At 34.2% G+C, this 26,882-nt stretch overlaps 6 protein-coding genes across 6 annotated transcripts; 4 read left to right on the top strand and 2 right to left on the bottom strand.

The window, feature by feature from the left end:
- Positions 1-165: 165 nt before the first annotated feature.
- On the top strand, positions 166-3,676 carry LOC128683415 (intraflagellar transport protein 20 homolog). Its single transcript, XM_053769043.2, has 3 exons — positions 166-386; positions 591-745; positions 920-3,676. Exons 1-3 carry the CDS (start codon positions 263-265, stop codon positions 1,034-1,036), a joined length of 396 nt encoding a protein of 131 aa, XP_053625018.1. The 5' UTR covers positions 166-262; the 3' UTR covers positions 1,037-3,676.
- LOC128683413 (uncharacterized protein) lies at positions 1,637-14,351 on the bottom strand. Its single transcript, XM_053769041.1, has 10 exons — positions 14,120-14,351; positions 13,594-13,828; positions 12,592-12,683; positions 11,773-11,893; positions 10,862-11,040; positions 10,330-10,579; positions 10,004-10,225; positions 4,963-5,097; positions 4,239-4,648; positions 1,637-4,022 (listed from the first exon to the last, which is right to left on the bottom strand). Exons 1-10 carry the CDS (start codon positions 14,228-14,230, stop codon positions 3,783-3,785), a joined length of 1,995 nt encoding a protein of 664 aa, XP_053625016.1. The 5' UTR covers positions 14,231-14,351; the 3' UTR covers positions 1,637-3,782.
- A 980-nt stretch (positions 14,352-15,331) lies between these two features.
- LOC128683414 (uncharacterized protein) lies at positions 15,332-19,070 on the top strand. Its single transcript, XM_053769042.2, has 8 exons — positions 15,332-15,813; positions 15,956-16,035; positions 16,156-16,315; positions 16,512-16,835; positions 17,077-17,310; positions 17,710-17,927; positions 18,092-18,291; positions 18,794-19,070. The coding sequence occupies exons 1-8, from the start codon at positions 15,536-15,538 to the stop codon at positions 18,962-18,964; spliced, it is 1,665 nt and encodes a 554-aa protein (XP_053625017.1). The 5' UTR covers positions 15,332-15,535; the 3' UTR covers positions 18,965-19,070.
- Positions 19,071-19,925: 855 nt separating this feature from the next.
- Positions 19,926-21,782, top strand: LOC128683521 (uncharacterized protein). The gene is made up of 3 exons (XM_053769232.2): positions 19,926-20,368; positions 20,482-20,741; positions 20,902-21,782. The coding sequence occupies exons 1-3, from the start codon at positions 20,203-20,205 to the stop codon at positions 21,352-21,354; spliced, it is 879 nt and encodes a 292-aa protein (XP_053625207.1). The 5' UTR covers positions 19,926-20,202; the 3' UTR covers positions 21,355-21,782.
- Positions 21,783-22,298: 516 nt separating this feature from the next.
- Positions 22,299-25,726, top strand: LOC128683519 (putative nuclease HARBI1). The gene is made up of 4 exons (XM_053769229.2): positions 22,299-24,128; positions 24,261-24,547; positions 24,649-24,869; positions 25,034-25,726. The coding sequence occupies exons 1-4, from the start codon at positions 23,905-23,907 to the stop codon at positions 25,394-25,396; spliced, it is 1,095 nt and encodes a 364-aa protein (XP_053625204.1). The 5' UTR covers positions 22,299-23,904; the 3' UTR covers positions 25,397-25,726.
- Positions 24,887-26,844, bottom strand: LOC128683522 (uncharacterized). Its single transcript, XM_053769233.2, has 3 exons — positions 26,000-26,844; positions 25,440-25,713; positions 24,887-24,995 (listed from the first exon to the last, which is right to left on the bottom strand). Exons 1-3 carry the CDS (start codon positions 26,057-26,059, stop codon positions 24,946-24,948), a joined length of 384 nt encoding a protein of 127 aa, XP_053625208.1. The 5' UTR covers positions 26,060-26,844; the 3' UTR covers positions 24,887-24,945.
- Between the last annotated feature and the right edge of the window lie 38 nt (positions 26,845-26,882).

Raw genomic sequence — 26,882 nt, 5'->3', positions numbered from 1 at the left:
AAATAAATATATTAGGACAAATCACACGAACAAAACACATCGAACCCGGCACCTCCAGGTTCAGTGGCAAGAACCTTACCACTGCGCCACCGATGTCGTCAGAATCGGACTGAATCAGAATCGGGAATGGATTGGTAGATTATGGCTGTTCTGTATGTGTGCTCTGTTCCGTAACGTTGCTAGGCAACTATTTTGAAATCAAAATAATTTCCATTTAAAATAATCATCGACTTTTACCCGGAAGATTAATTAATTAAATGTAATGGCTGAGGAATTACAAAAGGCGCATTTATTTTATGACGACATTCATAAAATAAGAGTATTAGAAGCCACCGTTCTTAAGGAAACTGAAGACGTAAAGGATACTTGCAAAGATTATGAAACAAGTTTGTACATAACATTTATTGTTTAGCCCGTTCCAGAGTGTGTGTAGTGAATTGTAGTACATGTTTGCCACTCACACATGCTTACTAATTTTGAGAATAATAATGAAATGAAAATATTCAAAACTCAAATCACACGCCACGGCTGAAAATGGAGGCAATTTAAAACAATGTTAAAACCTCGAACATTTTACCTATTATTTCCAGAAATACAAGATTTCAGTAGAACGATAAACTCATTGCTGGAGATGCTGAAGGCTTTAGGTGATAACGTTGAAAAGCAGAAAATGGCAGCAATAGGAGCGACAAATCTTTTAAAGTCCATAGCTAAGGAGAGAGAATCTGAACAAGCGAAATTACAGGTGTGTGTTTCACTTTCGCTATAAAAACTCAAATTTAATAGGTACATTAAAAACGCTGGTTTAAATTGTTAACTAAATCGTGACTACATTGAATAGTTCAAATTAGTCACGATTTATTATTGATTTATTAAAGCTATTGTTTAGTAAAATTTGATCTTTTTATGTTTGTCATAGGCCGAAATGAACGACAAAACTATGATTTTGGAGCAGTTGGACAGTGAATACGATGCTTTGCAAATTCTCGAAGCAACCCAAGTGGAGACTATTGAATATCTCACACAGCTTCGATAAGTTTGTAGCCAGAATTATGGAATATTCGATCTTCTACTTATGTTAAAAGTATTTATTTCGAAAGTTTACTGCGATTATAACATCCCTGTACGCCATGCTGGGATTTTTTTTTCGATCTGTGATGTCATGTCACAGTATAATGCCAACACATGGTTTTAGTAAGTACCCGAGGCCTACTAATTCCATGTGCCAGCAACACAGTTTGCCGAACTTTGGCGGACTCTGTAGGTACCTAAGTTTCATTGTGGTGAATAAAAGCTCTCATACAAACTAAATTCGCATCGGCATGAGATCTGCCATATTATGTTGCCAGCCGGAATAATGGACACTTCGTAACTATGTGTACTAGAGCCCCGCCATCTAATTTATATTCTTAGTATGACGGTTAAATAAAAATCTAACAAAATAGTTTTGACTTAAGTCAGGTGTACAAATATTGCGGTACTATCAATACCTACGTAGGTACCTATAATTTGCCAAAGTACTTTGTGATTATGACAAAGTACTTTGTGATATAGAATATTTAAGAATATAGAATATTTTAAGAATATAAAATATTTAAGAATATATAATATTTAAGTAAATAAATAAAAAACAAAGTTCAGTCCGTAGAAATGTTATTTTCATCGAAACACACATTGAAAAGGGAATTAGGTCCTTATTTAAAAAAATCAATAGAGTTGCCTGAATTACTATATGTAGTTCATGTTTTCGGAAACTAACTTCAAATTGAATAAAGTAATAAGTTTACAATACTTGTGTTTATAAAAATATACTACTTATTACTACAGATTAACACAGATAAATAATTGAAATATACATTCATTCCTGGATTCCATTGTTTTTATTTTAGCATAACAATTTTAGGAACATGCCAATGTCATTTTATTAAATGATATTTATTAATTCTAAACAATGTCACAGTCTATTTCCATAATCCAATAACAAAATAAGTACGTTCAATTTGCGATTTCAGCACAACTTAATTTTCCTTCTCGTCAAAAATAATAATAAAAAAAGTTTTATGTTCAATAATAACAAATGGCAACGCTTTTCATTAGGGCATCCGCACGGTCAAATATCGCGTGTGCCTATTTTACGATTGTAAATATCGATAATACTTGCCGCAAACATAATTACCTAATAATCTGAAGAAAAAAATAGTGTAGGTACATTCAAGTAACTGTTTCGACAAATAGTCGATTAGTATTTAGTACATTGTATACAGAGTGGTAGGGTAAAAAGAATCGTGACCTACGAATTTGAACCCTAAAATATGATGATACAAGAAATATCATTTATGCATATAAAATTATTATTCGTTTGTCATTCAAATCAATTATTTGAAATTGTTTTTTTAAATCTACGCATACATTTGTCGTACCGTGAGCGGGGCACGAATAACATGTTTTGATTTGTCTTTAATTATTTTTCGGTTTTAGGGAAAACGAATGTATTTTTTACATCGATTTTGGATTCTATCCATGATACTGAATATCTGATTTCTAGGATTGTTACCCTAACACCTGTATATATAATATAGATAGCCAAATTAATCATTGATACAATGGCACATTTTTCTCATTCTTATTTTTAGACAATTACAAATCTAATTTTACTTAGGCAAGCGCTTGACATACAGACACCGCGTTGATGTAAAGTTAAAGAACAGTTTGACGAGAATCTTCTGGCGCGTGGAAAAACTCGAAACTACAAGTTGAAAAACTTATTAAAAGGTAATTTTTTTCACAGACATAAAAACTACGCCTTCTCTTTATGTCATCCAAATGCCAAAAGATTCTTGTATCTGTAGTATAAAAACTATCTGTCAAAAAATTTCGGAATCGAATTTCTTACACTTACTACAGCTTACATACTAAAACTTCAGTTCTCAATTTTATCAAATCACGCCATCCTCACCTTTAAGCTGCATACTAAAGCAGTAATACAGTCTACTTTAAATACCTATATTATCAATAAATACCTTGTTATGACAAGGCCCCTTCTATAGAACCAAAAATGCTTTTTCAATGCTGAAAATATAGACCCACTGCAAAAACAAAAGATATTACGAACAAAAATAAAATTTTGTATAAACTTATTTAACATGTTTTAGTAGTTGATTAAATGCCCTAAGATATTGTGTTTATGTTTATGCAAAGCTTATAAGAAATCAGGTGAGATGCACCATAAATATCAATTGTATTTCTCATAGCCCTGAACTTTCTATGTACTCGAAGCTATATGCATGCAGTATATTACTTTGATACTTCTATAAAAAGAGAAGAGATTTCTGTAAATGACGCCACGCGCAGTTACAATGCCATTTTCGTACCTAAACCCTGCACTCAAACAAATAATGTCAATAATAAATATGTTATCTAAAGGTGTGTACTCACTAGTTAACGAGCAACATGTGGTGCGTTGCTGCTGAACAGAGTTGCGTTATCCACTTTTCTCATTAGTGATCAATCTAAAATCACAATGAGCTAGACAGAACTTTATGCTGCGAGTTAGTGAGTACACGCCCTGAACGAACCAAAAATAAAGACTTACTGGAATAAGTTATATAGCACAGAGTTGCGACATCAAACTTGGAATTAAATGGACACTTCAGTTCATAAGAAATTATAACAAACCCTCAATGAAAATGACGTCCCGCTTAGTCATAACAATGACACCCACCAAAACATCTCACAATACTATGAGTGGCTTGAACACTGCTTGTCCTTAACCTAGGTCAGGTTTAAACACTCGACGTTACTACTGAACTAGATAAGGGGTCATCAACCTTTTGCCTCTTAGTGTCCTGCTGGTCGTCGCTGGGCTCTTCTTCGGCAGCTCGCTTCTTTGTTCCCTCAGCGGTGTTTGAATGCTTGGCCACTTCACTTATGACGCCATTTTTGAACCTTACTATGATAGCCGTCATGTTGTCACAGCCAGTGCCGTCGCCCATCGTACTTGGAGCCAAGCAATGATCAAACATCTATACAAAGAAAAAGTAAATTAATAAACAAATCTACAACTTTCATTACTGGAAAACTAAATAGAATCCAAAAGTAATATTAAGTCTATACTCCATTTGTCATGGAAACATGTAGTACCTTCCTAGTCTTATTTATCTTCAATGTCTTAACACATAAAATTGAATACTAATAAATATTCTATTCAAATAGGTAGTTTTAAAAATATTGGTACAAACCTCTTCACAGATCTGGGACAGCCTCTCCCTACCCTCTATCAATCTGGGCAGAACAAAGTCGCAGACATCTTGACTAGACATGAAGTTCCATATACCATCACAGGCCAGCACCATAAACTGATCCTTTTCGGGGTTTATTGTCAGGGTTTTGACGTCGGGTAGGGCTGTTATCATCTGTTCCTTGGCGCCGAGGTCTTTGTTTTGTTTGTACGAGTGGTCGCCAATAGCCCGCGATAGGTTTAGCCCGCCGTTGATGCGTCCATCGTTGGAGACTTTCCCGCCGGCTTTCGTGATCCGTTCCAGTTCAGGCGCGTCCTCTGGTTTGTGGTCTATTGACATGTCAATAGCTTTGCCTTCTCTACAGACTATGCATCGGGAATCGCCAGCGTTGGCCACAAATAGTTCGTTCCCTGTAACAATTCAATAGTCCTTACTTATAAACTTCTCACAATTGTTATTTGGCGGACTACAAGCAAGTGATATTATAGTTTTCTTTTTTTGACCCAGTTTTATTACATACATAGAACCATTATGAAAGAAGAAGATTCTATTTAGTCAGAGCCTACTAATAAATAAATATGGAAAAGTATCTATCATTAAATGAGCACTTCAATTTTGGCGCAACAACGCACAGAAATGAACAGCAATTATAACAAGAAATACTTGCACGCGAATGGAAGTAACAATTAAGAATCTTAAGCTGTCCACCTATGTGATCACATACCCTTGAGCAGAGCGACGACAGCCGTGCAGCCGCTGTCATTCCCCGGCTCTTCCGTCATGCTGATGTCCTCATCACCGTCCTCATCACTGGAATCATTCTCAGCTTCTTCCTCCTCCTCTTCCTCTTCTTCTTCACCTGAGCATCAAATTTATAACCTCTATTGTTCGTCATAAATTTGTATTCCTAATGCTAAATGTGATAATTAATGGTCCTGGTATGTGAAATTTAAAACTTGCAGACTTATTTATTAAGGTTTATTATTATTACACTATAAATTACAGGATTAGTGATTTAGATGTAAGCATAGGATCGAAAAGTTTGGAATCCTACTCCTCACAGCTTTTTCGCCGATATTTCTATTTCAAATTACTAAAATTATTCAAGTAACCAACTATCATATTTTGCGTCACTGAAGTTTAATCTAGAATATTAACAATAATTATTATTAATAATGTTTACTATCATTTCCTAGTTGTGATCTGTATTGATTTTCCAATTTTGCCTTTAATTTAGCCACCAACGGTAATATGGAGATTTGCAAGCAGTCACTCTAGTCATACCTCCCAATTGCCCTGTATGGAGCATTGGAAATTGTTGTATTAGTTATAATCCACACAATTAAAAAAAAAAAAAAACTTTGTCTCTGTCCTCTTACAACACTGCCTAGTTCAGAATTGCGTTCTTTTACTTTTTCAATAAATCATTTCTAATATTATCAATCCTGGTTTCTTTTGCCCTAAACCCTTCAGGTTATGGGCCCAGGACGAGTAAATATCAGTTTAAAAATAATATTTCCTGCGAAAACTACAAAATAGTAAAAATGCCAAACCAAGATAGTCAAGACAATAAAACTATGGCGGCTACGACATCGTCGGCTTCCTCTTCTGGAATTTCTGTAAATGTTGAGAAGCTTAACGGTATTTCTAATTACGGAAATTGGAAGTTTTTGATGCGAATGTATTTGATACATGAAGATCTATGGGACTGCATCGAGGAATCGGGGCCAGGCGTACCCAAGGTTACGGATGCGCGCAAACAACAAAGAGCGCTTGCGAAAATCTGTTTGATGGTGCAGCCGTCGTCATTTTCCCATGTGCGGAATGTAAACACTGGTTATGAAGCATGGACAAACCTTAAGAATGCTTACGAGGATAGGGGTCTGTGTCGAAGGCTTGGACTTTTACGGACGTTATTTGGATTGAAATTAGAACAGTTCAATGATATGGAAGCTTATCTCTTAAAGATCTGTGATCTAGATCAGCAATTACGAGATATTAATTCTCCATTGGACGATGATTTTCTATCAGTTTTAATGTTAAGCGGTTTGCCGTCGGACTATGATCCATTAATTATGGCATTAGAAAACTCAAACATTAAACTGTGTAGTGAAACTGTGAAAAGTAAACTATTACAAGAAAATTTACGCAGGGATTTTGATAAAGGCAGTGAAGAAAGTGCATTGTTGACAAGTCGTTCTGCAAAGACAGTCGGTAGAAATTACTCAAAAATCAAATGTTTTTACTGTAAAAAAACAGGTCATTTTGCAAAAAACTGTCCAACTAAAACAGCAAAGAGTGAGAAGAAATGTGACAAAAGTGAAAAAGCTTGGAATGGAACGTTGCTTACTGCTTTGGCAGTGGATATTAACTCAAATGCGTGGTATGTTGATTCCGGTGCTACTTGTCATATGACAAACAACAAAAATATTCTGAAAAACTACGTTGAGCACTCTCCGCGGTTGGTGACAGTGGCTAATAACCATAAAATATACAGTGAAGGACATGGTGAAGTAGAACTATACATGAAAGGATGTAAACAAAGTACCAAATTAATTGAGGTTATTTTCGTACCGGAATTGTCAACAAACCTACTTTCTGTCAACAAAATTACAGAAAAAGGATTGGAGGTGCACTTTGACACACATGAATGTAAAATATACTATGGAAAGGTTGTTGTTGCAAGTGCTATGAAGATGAATGGAGTCTACCAACTGGACACAGAAGCAGATGGAAGCGAGTTGACTGGAGCGTATCAGACTATGGTTTCGAGGCAACCATTGGAGGAGATTCACTCGTCTACTGATGGACAGCAGTCAGAAGCTATTGAAATTGCAAATCTGTGTGGGGCTGAGCCATCACAGGAATTATGGCATCGCAGACTCTGTCATCTGAATTTGAGAAGTATGGGCTTACTTAAACAAGGTATGGCTAGTGAAATTGATTACTCCAGTGATAAATATACTCCTTGTGTAGCTTGCATTGAAGGAAAACAAAGTAGATTACCATTTCCAAAACAGTCTTATAGTAGAGCAGATCAAAAACTAGGTCTGATACATTCAGATCTGTGTGGGCCGATGTCAGTTTCTTCATTTGGTGGTGCCAGATATCTATTAATATTTATAGATGATTTTACAAGAATGACGTTTGGTTACTTTATTAAAACTAAAGATGAGGTGTTGTCAGTTTTCAAAAACTTTAAAAGTTTTGTAGAAAACCAAACTGATTTGAAAATAAAGAAGCTTAGAACAGACAATGGATGTGAGTATGTTAATAAACAATTCCAGATATTTCTGCGAGAGCATGGCATCGAGCACCAGACTACAGTGCCTTATTCGCCACAACAGAATGGCGTAGCAGAGAGAGCGAATCGCACTATTATGGAAGCAGCAAGATGCATGCTACAGGATGCAGGAATGGACAAAAGGTTCTGGGCAGAGGCAGTAAACACGGCCATCTATATTAAAAATAAGTCACCAAGCAAGGCAGTAAGAGGCACTACACCGGAAGAAAAATGGACAGGTACAAAAGTAAATTTATCTAATTTACGTGTTTTTGGCTGTTTAGCTTATGCAATGATTACTAATGGAAAACGTAAGAAATTAGATGCTAAAAGCAAGAAGTACATCTTTGTGGGCTACTGTACTGAATCGAAAGGTTATCGATTGACAGATCCAGAAAATCCATTTAAATGTATAAAGTCTAGAGATGTTAAGTTTTTAGAAGAAAAGATGTACAGAGATTGGCAAATTAATCAGCATAATAAAACTACTGATTGTATATTAGATCTTACTACAAGTGAGACAATTGTGAATGAAATGCCATCACGGCAATCTATTATAGAAATCTCAGATTCTAGTTCCACTTCTACTACTTTTAATGATAATTCTTCAGATGTTACGTGGACTCCAAATATGGCTTCAGATATATCAACCAGTGAATATGAGGATATTGAAGAAAATCATAATGATGAAATAGCAATGAAAATAATGAACTATAGTGATGAACCATTGACAGTCCAGGAAGCGCTATCAGGACCTGAAAGTGAACATTGGAAGAGAGCTATAATGGATGAGTTTGAGTCATTTGAAAAGAACAAAGCATGGACATTAACTACATTACCTGCTGGAAAGAAATCCGTGAAATGTAAATGGATTTTTAAGAAGAAACTTGGACCCGATGGTGAGCTACAACATTATAAGGCACGTCTTGTTGCAAAAGGTTTTACCCAAAAGTATGGTGAGGATTACAAAGAAACGTATTCTCCGGTAGTAAGATATTCTACAATTCGTACCCTACTTGCCTTAGCTGTTGATTTGGATATGTCTGTCGATCATATGGATGTCAAGACTGCATTCCTCAATGGTAACTTACAGGAAACTGTGTATATGGATCAACCAGATGGGTTTAAAGTTAAAGGCAAAGAAGACCATGTTTTTAAATTAAACAAAGCGATATATGGTCTTAAGCAGGCATCAAAGGCCTGGTATGATAAAATAGATAATGCTCTGAAGGAGTTACAATTTCAAAAGTCACTAAGTGAACCCTGTGTTTATATAAAAATGGATGATGGGAATCTGATCATACTGGCATTGTATGTGGATGATATTTTAATTTTTAGTAAAAATTCACCAGCAAAAATGAAGCTGAAAGAGGCTTTAATGAAGATGTTTGAAATGAAAGATCTTGGTCAAGCTACACATGTTTTGGGAATGCGCTTGAAACAGGAAGTTAACAAAATTATATTAGATCAGAAAAATTATATACAAAAGGTGTTGGAACAATTTAATATGATTGAATGTAAGCCGGTGAATACACCATTAGAAAGTGGAATGAAATTTGAAAAAGGAGTTCAAAATATTGATAATTTAAGATACAGAAGTCTTATGGGATGTATTATGTATATAGCCGTATGTACGAGACCAGATATCGCACATGCTGCGAGTTTGTTAAGTCAGTTTAATAACTGCCATACAGAAGTTCACTGGAAGGCGGCCAAACGAATTTTACGATATCTAAAGGGCATGATGGACTATTGTATAGTGTATGAAAAAACCACGTTTTCTGTCACAGGCTTTGTTGATGCAGATTGGGCATCAAGTCAGTTGGATCGCCGTTCTTATACGGGTTACATATTTAAAATAGGTAATGCGGCGGTTTCATGGGAAAGCCGCAAACAGAAAACTGTGGCTCTTTCAACCACAGAAGCTGAGTATATGGCATTGTGTGAAGGAGCCAAAGAAGCAACATTTCTTAGAAATTTCTTGTATGAGTGCTTAGGAAAATATTGTTCGATTACACTGTATAACGATAGTCAATCCGCTCAAAAGTTATGTAAAAGTCAAATACATCACAGTAGAAGCAAGCACATTGACATAAGGCATCATTTTGTACGACAAATTGTTAATGATAAAATTTTGAATTTAGAATACATGTCTACAGAAAATATGCCAGCTGATGTACTAACGAAGTCTTTAAGTAAAGATAAGCATTTTAGTTGCATTACTAATATTGGCTTGAAAACTGTTTAATATTGTGTTTATGTTGAATTGTTTGGCTTAAGGGCGGGTGTTGTATTAGTTATAATCCACACAATTAAAAAAAAAAAAAAAACTTTGTCTCTGTCCTCTTACAACACTGCCTAGTTCAGAATTGCGTTCTTTTACTTTTTCAATAAATCATTTCTAATATTATCAATCCTGGTTTCTTTTGCCCTAAACCCTCGACTGTAGGAACCGAGTAAAATAGGTCAGCTGTGGTATTACCGTCGTTAGAAGAGTCTTCAACGCCGTTGACATTCTCTTCATCTGAAGAATTGATTTCTCCTCCCTCGAATGTCTCGTCATTGGAGTCGCTCTCCTCGTCGTCCTCCACCGTGGCCTGCCGCAGCAGAGACTCGTACACAGCGGCGGCCGCGCGACGCAATTTGGACTTCTTCGGCCGCTCCGGCGCTGGCTTGTCTGAGCTTGACACTGGAGATACTTTATCTGTAATACGAAAATTTGCGTTATACCTTTTTTACTTTTACAAATGCAATATTTCAAACAAGTTTTGAATTAATTACGGTATCAAGAGTTGCTAATGCCTTTACCTTTGCCGCTTTTCACTGGAGTAGCAGAACCATTAGACGAAGAGATATTATTATCTTCTCCATCTGCCTGCTTTGAGTCCGTAACTTCTCCATTGCACCCATCGCCATTCCCAGCAATTGGAGTCTTGTTTGCATTGTTGCTCTGTTCAGGTTGATGACAGTTGTCTCCGGAACTATCAGGAGCCGTCGACAGCGGCTTGTTAACTTCCATGGATTCCTTTGCTTTGTCTCCCGGTTCACTTGTTGAAACCTATTGCACAGTAATAAATGGTCAATAAAAAAATTCGAAGGCAAAATAGTTATTCATTTATCAAACACAACTGAAAATTATAAAAATTGTAAGTTTAATTATTACAAAAAAATATATCTAGAAAGAAAGTTAAATCTAATTCACATAATATTAAGATGGACTTTGTTAGTTATGTATGTATAGACAGGCTAAAATTCACAAGTGCAAAGATAAACAATACTAACACCAAAATAAATTAGAGTTTTGGTGACTCAAACGAAATTTGTATGTGGCAATACTGACCTCTCCATTTAAATCCTTGTCTTCCTCATTAGAATTGGTAGACGATACACCACCTGTGTCTTCCTCAGCATTGCCCTGCTTGGCCTCTTCGCCATTCTTGCTTGAAGAGGCACCACCGGGAGACAGTGAGCTGGAGCCAGTTGCTACGGAGGACGACCCTGAACTTGATGAACCAGCACCTACCACAATAGGACATTTTTTTATTTTAATGACTATTAGAAAGCCACTATATTATTAGAAACACCGATGAAAAAATTACTGAGATAATGACAATCTACTTTCAAAGATATGACAAAAATAAAATCTAAAGAAAAAAATATATAATCTTAGGACTCATCTAAATGCTTCCTACCAAATGATACTCTAACGTGACGTCATGATTATGATTTGAGTAATATCTAAGCGTAAGAGCTTTGTTTGTTCAACATATTGCGTTTATGCTGATGAATAAAATTTTACGATTTTTACGATGGTCTAGTTCATTTTTATTATTCTTTTTAAATACTCTTTCCAACCAATTTTACAGTCTAATTATCATAATTGTCTATTTTATCTTTTGTAATTTTAGGATACATATTTTATTTACAATTTTCTGCCCTTGTCATCTAGCCTATTATCTTTTTTTATTTTTTGTAAGCTATATGATACATCAATAGACAACAGAGTGCAGGTCCCTTACATTTATTAAAAACATAATGTTGTATTAATAATAGTTTAAAGTTTTGCATTTAGATTAGTTTGCAATTGCAGTTCAGTTTATAAGTATATGAGATTAATAAAAACTAAATTGAAAATTAAAGAAAGCTGGCGTCATCCCATTTTCCACAGACACACATACTGATATACAAGTAGTTACTCTCCTGTCATCTGGAGTTAAAAATATTAAATTAAAGTTAATAGCTAGTTAATACCTGAGCCTCCAGCCTCCGAGTTCTTCTTTGCCCTCAGACATGGGGACAGTGGGGTAGCAGTGTCACCGAGTCGGGCACGATGCAAAGTGCTTAGCTTGTTCTCATATTTCGCTAGCACTTCCTAATAAAAGAATTACATTAGTAAATTATATTTCATAACATTTGCCTGCATTAATTTCACTCCCAAAAAAAAATATTGAAATAATAAAAATTTTTTATCCCATACTAGTGGTCTGTCATGGCTTTGCTCGGGTAAAATCATAATAAATAATACAACTTTCCTCAGGAATCACACTATCTATTGGTAAAAACCGCATGAAAATCCAGTAGTAATACCATGCAGTAGTTTTTGAATTTATGCAAACAGACACGACAGAGGATTTTGTTTTATAATAATGTAAGGATTTAAAGGTGTGGTAAAATTTATTTGAAATGTAAATGTTACATGCTCTGTCCCTTTAACTCTAAGTGCCCTGTTCCATTTTCCATGACACTCCTGTTTTATATACAAACCAAAGTTAATTATAATCTTAAAATTACTCAAAATGAACTATTAGAATCCTATCTAATATTATCCAAAAATAGTGTTCTAATATGTTGTTAACCCTCTTCACACTAGAGTGTGAAGAAGTAACAAACAATTTCTTGAAACTAAACCTACTCAACCAAACTTCTTGAAATTTTACATTCATGTAGTTTGAAGTGTGGAGAAGGACATAGGGTACCTTTTATCCAGGAAAAATACCTGTTCCTGTGGGAAATTTACGCGGGCGAAGGGGTGGGTAAAAGCTGGTTTACAATATACATGTAAATTAATACCTGCAATGGAAGATGTGCCTCTTGATATAGATTACTGACATTTTCATCATCTGACTCCTCATTGTCACTTGGTCCTGGAGGATTTATTTCACCTGAAACAAAATAAATATTGATGCCTAACAATCAGTGCCGATTTTGATAAATCTTAATAATGAATAAGTAAAGAAAAAAAAAAGTACTATTATTTAATTTTCCTATGGCTTACTGTGAAGCCCGGGGTCAACTAAAGCTTGACATTTTGAAGATTTGACTGTGATATTAAAACCACCTACCTAACATATCATCTTGATAAGGCTATTGTTACTGGAATGTGTAGTGGACGAGGACATCTAGAGGTCCTATTCTAGGGCGGAGCCACATACCACAGAGCCCTAATACATTGTGGTAATTCATTTTCAGGCCTATTCACGTTCACTCCTGAATTTTATTACTAAGGTAACCTCTTGATAGTGAAATATAATATGCAATATGAATGAACAATAAGCATGTATATAATAGCAAAGCCGCCAATACTGCCATCACATAATTTCGACAAGAAAAAATAACCTTTTGATTATTTAATATTGTAAGACATTATGGTTTTCGACACCATTTTATATTAGTAATTTCTAGTGTGGTTGCTTGGAGTGATGACACTATGGACAGCACATATTGTCCTTAGGTGGCCATATAAGGATATCTATGTATGTAGTTATATTTGTAATGGAAGCCAAACAATATCTTGAAATGAGAGTACCAATCAAGTGTTCCAAGCTGAAATTGACACTCAAATCTGATCATTCCAGCTTCTAACCTTTCAATCCACTGATAAAATTAACTACAGGCAAACCCTCCAATACTTTTAGTGCAACTTTTTATTATAATTGATGACACACATAGATATATGTATGTTATAAAATTCATAGAATGTTCAGTATTATTTTAATGTATTTCAATATATAAAAACATTTTGAACAGATCACAGTGCAAAACAACAACAGATAATGATAAATAGATACTAACCTGCTAGTTCTTTGAGTATGTCCATAACCTCTTTTGTCGCAATGGTTTCATCAAATCCCAGGAATGCTTCCTCTAGAGCCTTTACTAATAGACCGCTCTTGTATGCTTCAGTGTTTTTGATAAAATTCGGCAAATTTTGAGAGCAATATGTGGCTACTTCGGCGCCTCCATGTCCGTCGTAGACGGCGAATAGTGATGTATGTTCATCGAAGTCCAAAATAGTGTTATGTGCATCCTAAAGCCAAAATCCACTATGAAAATCATGACAAACGTAGTAAGTTGAAAAAGATACAGCCGAATAAGCTAATTTAACTTTGAACGGGCGTAGGTAATTTCACAGGTTACGAAGGGGACTCGCAGTAGCAATAGAACAATGGGTACTATTATGCACTAAAGAAACGATAATACTATCGCGAAATTTAGTTCAGATCATGGAATATATGTATTTTGAGTATCAGTTCAGTGCATTCATATACCAATTAAAATAATTATCGTGATATAAGTAACAAGGAAACAATATCGGTACCTCTTGATTGACACGCCATCCTTGCATAGAACTAGCGCCGCACTCCAATTTTTCATTTGACTCGTCGCTTGACACTTTTTCAGTAACAGGTTCAGATAAATATGCACCCATATTGGAATGTTAATAAATATTAAACATAAAAATAAGCAAGTGAGGCGCGAAAATCCCCAAAAAACGCGGAGGCGGCAAGCAAGCAGAGTCAGTCAACCGCCGTAAATGGTGTTACCATTTTGAAAAAACACATTTTTGATTTCTAATAACCATAGACATGCTCATTTTCCATTGCATTTCTTGGTCCCTGTTTTAGCCATGCGCCACTGAGAATTTCTCTGTTCTCGGAAATTCTTGCAGATTTTCAACAAAAATTCTCATCGGAAATTTCACAGAAACGTAAAGTATATTTCCGGTACATTACCGTACATTCTTAAAAATTACAAGATAGGCACATCGTCTATTGCACAGATTTAAGAACACTCAGATATATACCTAAATCATTACATTGAAAATGTTTATCTCCATCTAGTGTTCATATATCTGTGATGTTTATAATGTGTAAGTAAACATTGCAAATGTTTTTGTATGTGGTCGTTGTCCCTATCACTATAGGGACAATAGACCACATACAAGAACAAAATTGCCCATTACAATATTCGATTCTAACCACGACGACAGAGCGAGATAACTAAATCATCATACTTTAGCTTAAAGTATAATCAATGTGTCGATGATTTATGTACCGAAAACTGGGCTTTTGGGCGAAATTTGGACTTTGTGGATATTAAGTTTTGTTTTTGAGGGAGAATCTTACCAATAATTTTTTTTCGGGGAATTTTTCGGGAAATTTAATGAACTTTCCATAAATCATCGACAATAGTGAAAAAACATTTTTTACATAAATACCTACATACAGTAAGCTTTAATTTTTTCCTGAATATGCAGGGAAATGTCCATCTAAAAACGATACACCTAGGTGTAATGTAACCAATGAAGATCGGTTGCGTGGCGTGTAACCAGGCTATGCCTAGGTTTAGCGGGCTACACCTAGGTCTAGCAGCGGCGACGCTCCTTATGGACCGTATCTTTCTATAAACGTAAAAAACTCGTGCCACTTTCGAATTAATTTTCGTGCGCGTTTATTTTGGGATATATTCTTATTAGGGTCAATATCAATAGCTACCTTATCGGGGTAAACACAGCCTTATCTTGTTTTAAGAATACGATTGCCTCATGTGTTCTGTAAAATCATAATACCTAAATACACTCCTTTTTATTTGCGGCCGTTTGGTAAAAAGAGGTCATTAACAAATCTTATTAAAGTCTGTCCTGTCTGAACTCTTGCTTCAAGATAAGATAATAATAGGGGCTTATATAATTTACGGTATTTGATAACAAATGTAACATTGCATATATAGATAAATGACAGTCTCTATCTTGCTCACGAGCCGGACGTATGTATTTCATAAAATAAGTACTAAAATGAATTCCATTTACGATCGTGCTCTATATGAAGTTGGACCAAATGGAACTTTTCAAAAGAAGTTTGATTGGTTCTATAACTTCTTGTTTGCTGCGTTTTGGGGAATGACTTACATGAATATATTTTTAGCTCTTGTTGTAATTCCACATAGATGTGAAATACCGAAAAATACTGAAAATATTAGTGAAATCTCGTGGAAATCTAAGTATATTCCAACGTAAGTTAAAGCAATATGTATATTTATTTGGACTATTGTATTGATTCTGTACTTAGACATGGCTTTTCCGTTTATCTTTTCTTAAAATTTCTTTAGAAATATTCCTTATTTCCTAAATTACTGATGTTTGAATTGTACACAGATCCAACGATACCTCAGGGAAAATTATATTTAGCAGTTGCGAGATGTTCATAAAACCAGGCGAAAAGTATTTAACTAAAGGTAAACTAATGTATTAAATTAAATATTACTTTAAATTAAATTAAATTAAATATTAATAGGTACTTAGTAAAATTTACCAATGTCACAAGTGAAATTTACTAATATTCATGAATATTCCAGCATGTGATAACTACCATTACGACCAAACTTGGTATGAAACTACCGTTCCATCCTCTTTTAACTGGGTTTGTGAAGATGAACTAAAAGTAGCACATATCATGACTTACAGTAAATCTAGTGAAATAGCTGGCTCACTATTTTTTGGATGGTTTGGTGATATGTAGGTACTTATCAATTAATATGCTTATAATATTATAATAAAGATCAATTGAGGAAAATATTAAGTTATCTTTCAATATACAACTTAAAATAAAAGAAAGATAACTTAATATTTTCCTCAATTGATCTTTATTTTTTGCTTTGTAAGTACTTACTAAACAAAAATCTCAATAATTAACACTAACTTTTTATTTCAGATTTGGCCGACGCTTAACGTATATTATTTCCCTGGCATTGATAATATTTGGCCGTGCAATATCTATAGCGTCTAGTTCATTTATTTTATTTGTTGCTGGTTGTGTTATTGCATGGTTTCCATCGTGGTCTGTAGTACAGAGTGCTACCGTAATATCGATGGAGATATCGTCACCAGAACGTCGTAGTACAACAGCCACATTACGATGTATAGGCAACAGCGTCGGAATGTGCATAATGTCACTATTGTATTGGTGGCTCCGCGACTGGAAATCTTTTATGATAGTGACTACATTACCCACCTTGCCATTTCTAATGATTTCATGGTAATTATTTGAAATATATGTGTCGTAATATAATTGAGTTGTTAAATCTTCGCACTTTTGCTAATGACTCAATAGATTACTATAAAAAAATAGCAAAAGCGGGCTTTTGGCAAATGTGACAAATAAATAAAATTTCTTCAGAAAATCTGAACCGCCAAATAGATTTTTATGAACTTTAGAGAAAAGAATTTGTTTTGTTACCTACAGCAAAATTTTCAAATAAACATTCTTGTCGTACTAGGAAAATGATTGAATCTCCAAGATGGCTTTGGATTCAAGGAAGATCTAAAGAGTGTATCAAAGAATTGAAAGTAATCGCTGAGATTAATAAATTGAAACTCGATTCAGATACAGAAAAAGAAATTTTAAACATTGGATCAATAAGAAGTTTGCCTGCACAACAACAGCTTGGGCCATTAGCTTTATTTTCTGGATGGAGACTAGCAACTAATACATTGTTACAGTTATATTTGTGGTAAGCATGACAGACTATTCAATATGTTTTCCTAGGATCACGTCAAATTACCCTGATTCACAAGATGGACCAGTTATATAATAAAATCTATCTATTCATAGCTGCTACATTAACGTGTTAGATAGCGTCTAGGGTGTAATTGGGGTTACGACCTATCATAAGTTCAAGGAGAATTAATTATTTTTGCCTTAAATAAACCCTAGTTCCGTCATATTCGTTCATTGGAAAAATGCCTCATGATTGTGAACTACGAGTAAAAATAGCACAAAACAATTTTCCAACCAGTTTGTACAAGTTCTGTTGAGTGTCAAACTCGTACCTAAAAGAGGTAGTTACTATCTCTACGGAGATATTTTGCTCTTTTTCAATTACCTATCTATTTTGTCTTTTTGTTTAAAGGGTATCTGTATCATTAAATTACTCCATGCTGATAATGAGATCTGGGGAAAAATCTGACGGTAATCCATTCTCGGAATTTGCTTGGCAATCATTAGCTGAAATGCCAGGAACCTTCGTAGGGGCTTGGCTGGCAGATCGTATAGGTCGCCGATATACAGGTTCTGTCTCATATACATTGATGACTTTCTTGTGGATGATTATTGCACTTAGAGAAATAAGTAAGTACCTACCGAAAACTTTATTTATTGACCTATAAAATGTATGTATCTAGATTGACACGGAAAATCATCTAACAAATTTGCAGAAAGTAACTACTTACCTAATTATTAGACGGACTTATTAATATTTGTTGATAAAGTGAGTCAATACAATTTTTTTTTAGGTACAAACGATTGGATACAGTCAGGATTTGTTGGAACAGCGATGGTCGTTATTAATAGACTAGCAACATCTTCATCTTATTACATAATATATTTGTTCAACATGGAGTTGTATCCTACTTGTCTCCGGCAGTCAGGAATGTCGTTAGGAAATGTATTATCTAGCGGTGGCGGTGCAATTGCACCATATCTTATGTATCTGGTAAGTCATTATCACTTCGTTACTTGTTGCTGTTTAATTACTATTTGATTCACAAAATTTTAAACCTTTACCTAATTAATGTAAAATATTAAGTACTGATCCTAGAATAAAAAATCAAATATCCTACCTAAATAAGATATGGCATAAAAATTCGCAAAAGATCATTCCCTCTTCATAAAAATATTTATTTGGAGTACACATAAGTATATTTACATATTTATATTTAGTAGAGAAGAATTTTCAATGTTTATGAAGTCTAACATCACGCCACTTTTATATATTTTTTAAATGTTATAATATTATAGGTACCCTCCCAGGTAGCCTCGCACTTTTTCGTGCAACTTTCATTGTGGTTACGCACAAGATCTGTTTTGGCCCGTATACCCGACTTTATTTTTAACAAATGCATAATTTATTGTAAATTAAATTACATTGTAGTGAAATTGATTGATTTTATTTTGCAATTATATCTCGATGTCTTTATAGGTTTTTATATTTTCAGGGGCGTAACATCGATTCTCGAGTACCGTGTGTAATATTAGTGGGAGTTTCTGTCGTTGGAGTCATTGCATCTCTCTTGTTGCCTGAAACATTAAATGCAAAATTACCTGAAACTTTAAAAGATGCTCAAGAATTCGGAAATAAAAAAAATCGAAGAAGCCATATTATTTAAAATTATATTATTCGTTCTATATTTAGTTCACTGCAACGAATGAGTGTTTGTATAATTTTAGAAATACCTACTGTAAATGCTGTAAATACAAATAGCTTCATCCTCATTGGTTTATTAAAAATAATAATAATTACGCATTACTAATATAACTGTGAATAAAACTTTTAACTATATAATTAAAAGATAAGGTCAACATAATTAATCGTCAATTCTGGTTTAATCATAAAATAATTAAAGTAAACTCATGAAATTAGTAGGTACTCAGAAGTACTTATTAAATCCATGAATAAACTTTAAGCTAAAGTATGTTTTTATCTCTTTCTGTCAACTATTATAAAGTGCGATAGTGAAAAAACATTTTTTAGACAATGAGGAGAAGATTTCTATATAGAAATCTTCTAACTTTAGTATTCTTTGTCTTTGGCCGAGAAGATGTATATACATCTTCTCGGCCAAAGACAAAGAATACTAAAGTTAGTTACCTAGGTAGTTAAAGTTAATGGGCTAACGTACCTATTTAAATGAGATAGAAGAGTTCCATACAATTTCCCGCATTTCGCACAAAGTGGCAGATTGGGCTGGACACACGGTGAGGAACAAAAGATATAAGCACTTTGCCCCGTCCTTTCTCGTGTATCGTCTCTTTCTAGCTTGTAAGAAACGGAAACGAATGATATAATGAAGCCTATCTAAAATCTAAATGTTTTTGAATCAGTGAATTTTATCTAGATATCGCCAACGATATGGAATTAGTAGGTACTCCGTGTACTTACTAAATCCAAATTATGGTAACATTGAATGAAACCATAGACTATATAGTAAGAAGGCAGTATGTACCATACCATGGCTGTATGGCAACATGCTCTAAAGAATGAAAAAGAAAGTCACAATCAACCTGCGCCAATCTGAAGGAATAAAAAGAGATGGCAGATGGGTGTACTACCAGTATTGCTGTCCATGGAATTAGTATGTAGGTTACTACGAAGTACTAACATCCATGTTGCTGTCAGATTTATCTTTCTTTTCTGTCATACACATTGCTGTCATCAGTTGAGTGGTGGATTATTAATTGATTTGATCGCAATTTATGAAATTTATAAAATAATATTCCTGTGTGATAGAAATCCGTGTAATGGATGATACAGTGAAGAGAAAAACCATTTAATACTATCGCTGCAATACAAGTTGTTAAAATTAATTGTTCAAAGATTTGTGTGGTACCGACATTTCCATATAAAATGTCGGGCGATCACAAAACATTGATAAAAGGCAGTCCGTCCCAGTATGTAAAATTAAACGTGGGTGGGACATTGTTTTACACAACAATTGGTACTTTAACGAAAAGTGATAATATGTTACGAACCATGTTCAGTGGAAGAATGGAAGTACTCACCGATTCTGAAGGTACTTATGTATTTTGGTCTTATGAATTTCGTCTTCTAAGTATATCAAAAGTTTATTATCAACACTATATTTTATTACGTTTATATTCTTAAATTAAATATTTCCCCTTGCAGGCTGGATATTAATTGATCGTTGTGGCAAACATTTTGGCACAATTTTAAACTACCTACGGGATGGGACTGTTGCCCTGCCTGATAGCTACCGTGAGATAATGGAACTTCTGGCAGAGGCCAAGTATTTTTTGATAGAGGAGTTGACAGACTCCTGTCAACAAGCCCTGGCTAAAAAGGAACGGGAAGCTGAGCCTATTTGTAGAGTGCCTCTGATAACTTCTCAAAAAGAAGAGCAATTACTAATAATGTCCACATCTAAGGTATATAAGCTTAATTAAGTGTCATTCCCTGTATTTTAATTCTAGCAATTAACTACTAGAAATAAAAACTAGTTTAGTATCTACCATTATTTTGTGTCATAACATGTTTTTGTATATATGCTTAGTTATATTCTTAAATTGATAATATTACTTTTTCCAGCCTGTGGTGAAACTTCTCATAAACAGACATAATAACAAATATTCATATACAAGCACATCTGATGACAATTTACTTAAGAATATAGAACTATTTGATAAACTATCACTCAGATTTAGTGGTAGAGTACTCTTCATAAAGGATGTTATTGGTTCTAATGAAATCTGTTGCTGGTCGTTCTTTGGACATGGGAAGAAATGTGCTGAAGTATGCTGCACATCTATTGTATATGCTACTGATAAAAAACACACCAAAGTTGAATTCCCAGAAGCTAGAATTTATGAAGAAACATTGGGAATCTTGTTATATGAGAGTAGAAATGGTCCCGATCAAGACTTGATTCAAGCAACATCATCACGCGGAGCTGTTGGTGGTTTGTCCTGCACTAGTGATGAGGAAGAGGAGCGATCAGGTCTTGCACGACTTCGTTCGAATAAACAGAATAATCAATCTTAGCGGTTACAGTCTGGCTTGGCGCGCCTTAGGAGCTCTAAACGGACCAATGTCTGATACCAAGCCGGTTACTTTTTGCCTTTCTGCTGGTTGCCGTGCTTTGGTCTGTAGAATTCACTGAGCTGTGTCTCTAAGTCTCTACTTTCTGTGAGCTCTCTTGGGATTGTGAATGGTGTTTGGAAAAGATGTTATAGCAAAAGAGGCATTTATTTGAACCAGTTATAAAAAACAATTGGTGATGGACAACTATGTGTTTTATGTGTTTAGTGCATAGTATGTCTCAAATAGAGGAGTACCAAGTATAGGATCAAAAGTGCAAGTAATGAAACATATATCTTGAAGCCTGTGCTGCAAGTGCAATTCCCTTACCTTTAGAAAACAGTATACGATTCATTATTAATAATACCAAATAAACAGTATTTGCCATGTGACTTGTAGTACTTATTATGAGAGGATCTTGTCTTTTTCCATTTAATGTTTCTAGTGTCTGTAAGTTTATTGTAATGTACTTTTATAAAATTAGTATTGTAAAACTTTAAGATCTAGTTAGTAGCTATGAGCTATGAGTAATAATGTCATCATACTTTGACCTAAACTTAAGTACTGGCATTTTTCATTGAGCTCAAATAAATTGCCAAATTGGTGTTGTATTAGAATCTTGTTCCTGTTTGAAAGCTCATCAGCAGCAGAATATAAAGTTTGCTATAAAATGTTAGATTATACTTTGTTTCTAAATGTGATTTAATTATTTATTCACCTTAAGAATTATATTAAAGTTCATCTTGAATGTTATATATATAATATTATTGTAATTACTAAAATAATGTTTGTAAATAATTATACAAAATGAATGCATAACACACAAAACTGCCATATTCTGCTCACATTATGAGTATAGGCCTGTATTCACATTAATTAGTGTGAGTGCAGATGATTAGTAATTGAGCGATGGCTAACAACTGAATTTACTAAACAGGGAATTGGCACTACACATCTGCATCAGCTGATCAGTGAACTGCACTAATCAGTACAGATGTGTGGTGCAAGCAAGTAGTGTCCAATTCTCAGTTTAGTAAATTCAGTTGTTAGCCGTCGCTCAGCAAGTATGGACCTATAGAAGAAATATAAACTTGGTGGTGTCTGAAATTGAAGAACTTTTGGAAGTTGAAATTGCTAAACCAAAAATTGGGTTCGAAGATGGATTGGCATGGCGCAAGATACCAACTCTTGTATTTGGTCTTCTTTGCCATTGTTTTTTTCAATAACACGAGCGTCGTCATACGCTAAACACTAAACAGCCAGTCCAGGCACGTTGCGAGTGAGGGTGAATGGAGGGCGCGTGATGTGGCTACTCGTAGTCCACTCGCAAAAAAATAGAACACGCTTCTAATCATGTTACTGATGTTTATGACGATCTCGGTGGAGCAGTGGTAAAGTGCTTGCCTCTGAAACGGGAGGTCCCGGGTTCGATCCCCTGTCGGGTCGGGTCATGATGGAAAATGATCTTTTTCTGATTGGCCCGGGTCTTGGATGTTTATGTATACATGTATGTATTGTATATGTTATAAAATGAGTATTGTTGAGTTAGTACCCCATAACACAAGTCTCGAGCTTTGGGGCTAGAACAATCTTTGTGATTTGTCTTTATATATTTATTATATTATTACTATGCAGCTAACTAATGACTTGCACTAATCAACCGCTGTCTACGTATTTTCTCCTGATCATGAATCACCTGTACTAATTACTAATCAAAATTAATACAGGCCTTATGATGAAATTAAAACTGAATTCATGTGCATTCAACATGATATGAAATATATGCTCACTGGAATATACATTACATGAAGCTATTCTTTGTAAAATAGAAAATTGAATTAGATTTATATGTAATGTAAAATGATGATGATAGATATTCATGTGTGGCCTACGCAGATGATTGATTTTGATTTGTTATTATCTATAAATCAAACCTTGATGATATTAGAATATTTATATTAGACATTTTGAAATGGTTCAAGTTCAAGTTAGAGTAATCAATAGCAGTTGGTTGTCTATTTTCTACCCATAAATGATTTTATTCTATGTCGATTGCAGAGGTATTCTTGAACTGACGAAAATCATCTGTGCAGGTTTTTAGAATGTAATATTATTTGTAAATAATTATATTTATGAATTAGATACACAAAACAATTTTAATAAATGTTATAGATTATTTCAGTAGACATGCCAACAAGAGTCAAAACTATCAAATAGTCTAGTCTGATGTTCATTCTTAAAATAATAATTTTAATGGCATTAGATAAGAAAATGTTGTAGGAGGCTAATGCCCATTTTCACCAGCGGTACCTAAATGTTAAGTGTCCCCTAAGACAGTTTTAAGAAACACTTAGCGGACATTTTGTTTTCACCAATGCATAAGTGTCACTTAATGTGTTAAGAGGTCCCTTAGATTTAGGAGGCAAACTTTTGACCACCTAAAGTTTAAGTAACGGATATTTTAAGGTTAGCTTTTTGTAGCACAGTACGTACGTCTCAACTAAATATTTAAAAATGGATAGTGACAATGAATTATTTGAGGATTTAGAAGCATTAGAAGCGATAGAATTAATAAATAACCCAAGGTTGTTTACACGACCTCGTATATATCGTGAAAGATCGAAAGACTTCGTGAAATATGATGATAAGGATTTCTTCATCAGGTATAGATTATCAAAGGAAAGTGTTTTATTTATACTACAGAAGATAGAAAATCAGCTAGAATTCAACGACGATAGGTAAGTGAATAACTAAATATATATATTGAGTGTGTTTTCAATAGACGCCGGAGCCGGCGGCAGTGCTATTTCTTGTAGTACCTAACTAATAATAAATAAATCTAACCATCTATATTTCTTTGTTGTTCACAGAAACAATTCTGTACCACCAATCAACCAAGTTCTGTGTGCCCTTAGATTTTATGCCACTGGGAATCAATTAATGTCTGTGGCGGATTTAAATGGGATCAGCGTTGCCACTTGCAGCCGAATAGTTAAAAGAGTTTCCCAAGCCATAGTGAGTCTTCGAAGAGAATTCATTAGATTTCCTGATACTGAAGTAGAGCAACATATTGTGAAAGAAGAATTTTACAGAATAGCTCGTTTCCCAAATGTTCTTGGGTGTATAGACTGTACACACATAAAGATTCAATCACCAGGTAGGTACTTAATCGAAAATTTGAAATATACAATTTTTATATTACAAAAAGTTACAAAATAATTAAATTTCTAAATAATTAATAAAATTTTATAATTTCAGGTGGAGATGATGCAGAACTCTTTAGGAATAGGAAATCTTACATATCAATTAACATGCAAACAATCAGTACTGCAAAGTTATTGATAACTGATGTTGTAGTACGTTGGCCTGGGTCAACACATGATTCCACAATTTATCAAAATAGCCAGAGGTATACTAAATTTGAACATGGCGATTACCGAGGGAATTATTTATTAGGAGATAGTGGATATCCTTTAAAGGTAAAAATAAAAGTACATTTGCTAATGCAATACAAAATTTTATTCTAATAGGCATACAATATATTCTAAAATAAATTTAATTCTTCTTTTGACCTCCATATAAATTATTTAAAGAGAAACCACCACCTGAAAAAAAATTAAGTTATAATTTTTTTCCTTTTCAGAGCCATCTCCTGACACCATATCTTAATCCAGTTTCTCGTGGACAGCAAAAATATAACGAGGCTCACATAAAAACAAGAAATGTAGTTGAGAGGCAATATGGCGTTTTGAAAAGAAGATTTCCTGTCTTAGCCGTTGGTATTAGACTTCAATTACCAACAGCCATTAATGTAATACTGGCATGTTGTGTTTTACATAATATATGTATTATTCGGAAAGAGCATGAACCTATAAATGATGGCACTATCCCAAATTTAGAAGAATTGATAGTAAATGGTCAAATTCCTCAGATACCAACTACAGTAAACGACCCCACTTATGGTTTTCAACGAAACCAAATAACTCAATACTTTGATAATCTGTAAATAAATTATTCTTTATATCCAATGAGAAAAATAAATACATTACCTTGAATTTGTTCTAACATTGCATTTTTTATTTCAAGATCTTTGGCTGCTGCTTGCAATTGTAAGGAGTATAACTTTTTTTTAAAATCTAACTCCTCCCTCAACAATTTTTCTTTTAAATCCTCAATATTTTCTTTTTTTTTATATACATCTCTTATACTTGAAGAAACTAAAGTCGAAGCTTCAGTCCGCTCATTATAATTTGATATATGTGGCCGTCTCCGTGACCACAATGGGGTTTTTTTAAGCTGGGACTCGTGGAAATCTTTTGGCACCTGAAAAATAAAATATGAATTATTAATGAATAATGCTGCAGGGATTAGCTATACAGTTTATTTATATGTATCTATAATTCTATATAGTATAAGCTGCTTATCCACACTATTAATAAAAGAAAAAAGATTTGTATTTTTGTATGTTTGTAATGAATAAACTCAAAGTATGTGACCGATTATGATATATTATATAGATAGAGATATAGATGAATATATTATTATAATTTTATATGGAACGATGATGATATAGAAAAATCTACATCAACAATTAGAATTTTCAACTTACTTCACTTTCTTCAGTCAAAATTTCTTTTGGAGTATCAGTGGAATTCTGACAGTTGTCCATTTTTATTTCTAAATCCACGTCCTCAATTGTCTTCCATATATTACTGTCATCTTGAATGCATATGACCTTTGGTGTCTCCAGTAGTTATCACACAAAAATATATATGTACCTGTATATATTAGACGACGAGTTGAATGAATTTGTAACCGCTGTCCAAGCTTCACACTTTGCTTCATTTGTAGCCCCATCGGTTTTTTTATTTAAGATTGTATCTTTGTGGAGAAGTAACAATTTTACAAGTTTATCCTTCTCTTCGAGAGAAAAGTTTTGGCCGCGTTTCCTTTTTTCAGCCATCGTCGATTTAACACTGGTATTACAAATTGGTGTAACTTGCAGTCGGCTGTAGTCCGTAATGATGAACAAAATCACCACGCTACGCACGTGTTGATTTTATGAAAAGAAACTATTCTATTGATAAACAAAGCCAACGAACCAAACAATACAATCTACGTTTAAACGAATCGACGAGCGACGATGCGCGGCACGACTTCTGTCAAACCAAATGTCAATCAAACTACATTAACTTTTTTAGGCACAAGCGATCGTCCGTACATACTAGTTAAACTTTATTTTAATTTATTTTTGCTAATTTAAGATTCAAAACGTACTGTTAATTCATGTTCTATACAATATTATAAGTAATTTATTTTATTACTGTCGTATTTTTCGAAAATATTAATTGTAAATATGTTGTCGACAATCACTTCCGTGTTGGCTTCGCACTATTTGTCACTTAACTAGGAGACTCTTAATTAGGTACCCCCTGGGGTTGTGAAACAGGATTTAAGAAAGGGAATGGTTTAAGATGTCCTTAATGCTAAGA

This window comes from Plodia interpunctella, chromosome 3 (genome assembly GCF_027563975.2).
Source record: "Plodia interpunctella isolate USDA-ARS_2022_Savannah chromosome 3, ilPloInte3.2, whole genome shotgun sequence".
In the NCBI taxonomy this organism is placed as follows: Eukaryota; Metazoa; Arthropoda; class Insecta; order Lepidoptera; family Pyralidae; genus Plodia; species Plodia interpunctella.
Note: the sequence above shows the minus strand (reverse complement) of the source record. Positions and strands in the feature narration are given on the sequence as shown.

Excerpts from the sequence above, each read along its gene's own strand:
- LOC128683521 (XM_053769232.2), top strand. The coding sequence starts at position 20,203 with ATGTCGGGCGATCACAAAACATTGATAAAAGGCAGTCCGTCCCAGTAT. Across the intron at positions 20,369-20,481 it reads AGTACTCACCGATTCTGAAG|GCTGGATATTAATTGATCGT; the intron begins GTACTTATGTAT and ends TTCCCCTTGCAG. Across the intron at positions 20,742-20,901 it reads TAATAATGTCCACATCTAAG|CCTGTGGTGAAACTTCTCAT; the intron begins GTATATAAGCTT and ends TACTTTTTCCAG.
- LOC128683519 (XM_053769229.2), top strand. The coding sequence starts at position 23,905 with ATGGATAGTGACAATGAATTATTTGAGGATTTAGAAGCATTAGAAGCG. Across the intron at positions 24,129-24,260 it reads CTAGAATTCAACGACGATAG|AAACAATTCTGTACCACCAA; the intron begins GTAAGTGAATAA and ends TGTTGTTCACAG. Across the intron at positions 24,548-24,648 it reads CATAAAGATTCAATCACCAG|GTGGAGATGATGCAGAACTC; the intron begins GTAGGTACTTAA and ends TTATAATTTCAG.
- LOC128683413 (XM_053769041.1), bottom strand. The coding sequence starts at position 14,230 with ATGGGTGCATATTTATCTGAACCTGTTACTGAAAAAGTGTCAAGCGAC. Across the intron at positions 11,041-11,772 it reads CTCGGAGGCTGGAGGCTCAG|GTGCTGGTTCATCAAGTTCA; the intron begins GTATTAACTAGC and ends CTATTGTGGTAG. Across the intron at positions 10,226-10,329 it reads TCCAGTGAAAAGCGGCAAAG|ATAAAGTATCTCCAGTGTCA; the intron begins GTAAAGGCATTA and ends TTCGTATTACAG.
- LOC128683415 (XM_053769043.2), top strand. The coding sequence starts at position 263 with ATGGCTGAGGAATTACAAAAGGCGCATTTATTTTATGACGACATTCAT. Across the intron at positions 387-590 it reads TTGCAAAGATTATGAAACAA|AAATACAAGATTTCAGTAGA; the intron begins GTTTGTACATAA and ends TATTATTTCCAG. Across the intron at positions 746-919 it reads CTGAACAAGCGAAATTACAG|GCCGAAATGAACGACAAAAC; the intron begins GTGTGTGTTTCA and ends TGTTTGTCATAG.
- LOC128683414 (XM_053769042.2), top strand. The coding sequence starts at position 15,536 with ATGACAGTCTCTATCTTGCTCACGAGCCGGACGTATGTATTTCATAAA. Across the intron at positions 16,036-16,155 it reads CGAAAAGTATTTAACTAAAG|CATGTGATAACTACCATTAC; the intron begins GTAAACTAATGT and ends TGAATATTCCAG. Across the intron at positions 16,316-16,511 it reads TTTGGATGGTTTGGTGATAT|ATTTGGCCGACGCTTAACGT; the intron begins GTAGGTACTTAT and ends TTTTTATTTCAG.
- LOC128683522 (XM_053769233.2), bottom strand. The coding sequence starts at position 26,059 with ATGGACAACTGTCAGAATTCCACTGATACTCCAAAAGAAATTTTGACT. Across the intron at positions 25,714-25,999 it reads TTTTGACTGAAGAAAGTGAA|GTGCCAAAAGATTTCCACGA; the intron begins GTAAGTTGAAAA and ends TTTATTTTTCAG. Across the intron at positions 24,996-25,439 it reads AATGTTAGAACAAATTCAAG|GTGGTGGTTTCTCTTTAAAT; the intron begins GTAATGTATTTA and ends ATTTTTTTTCAG.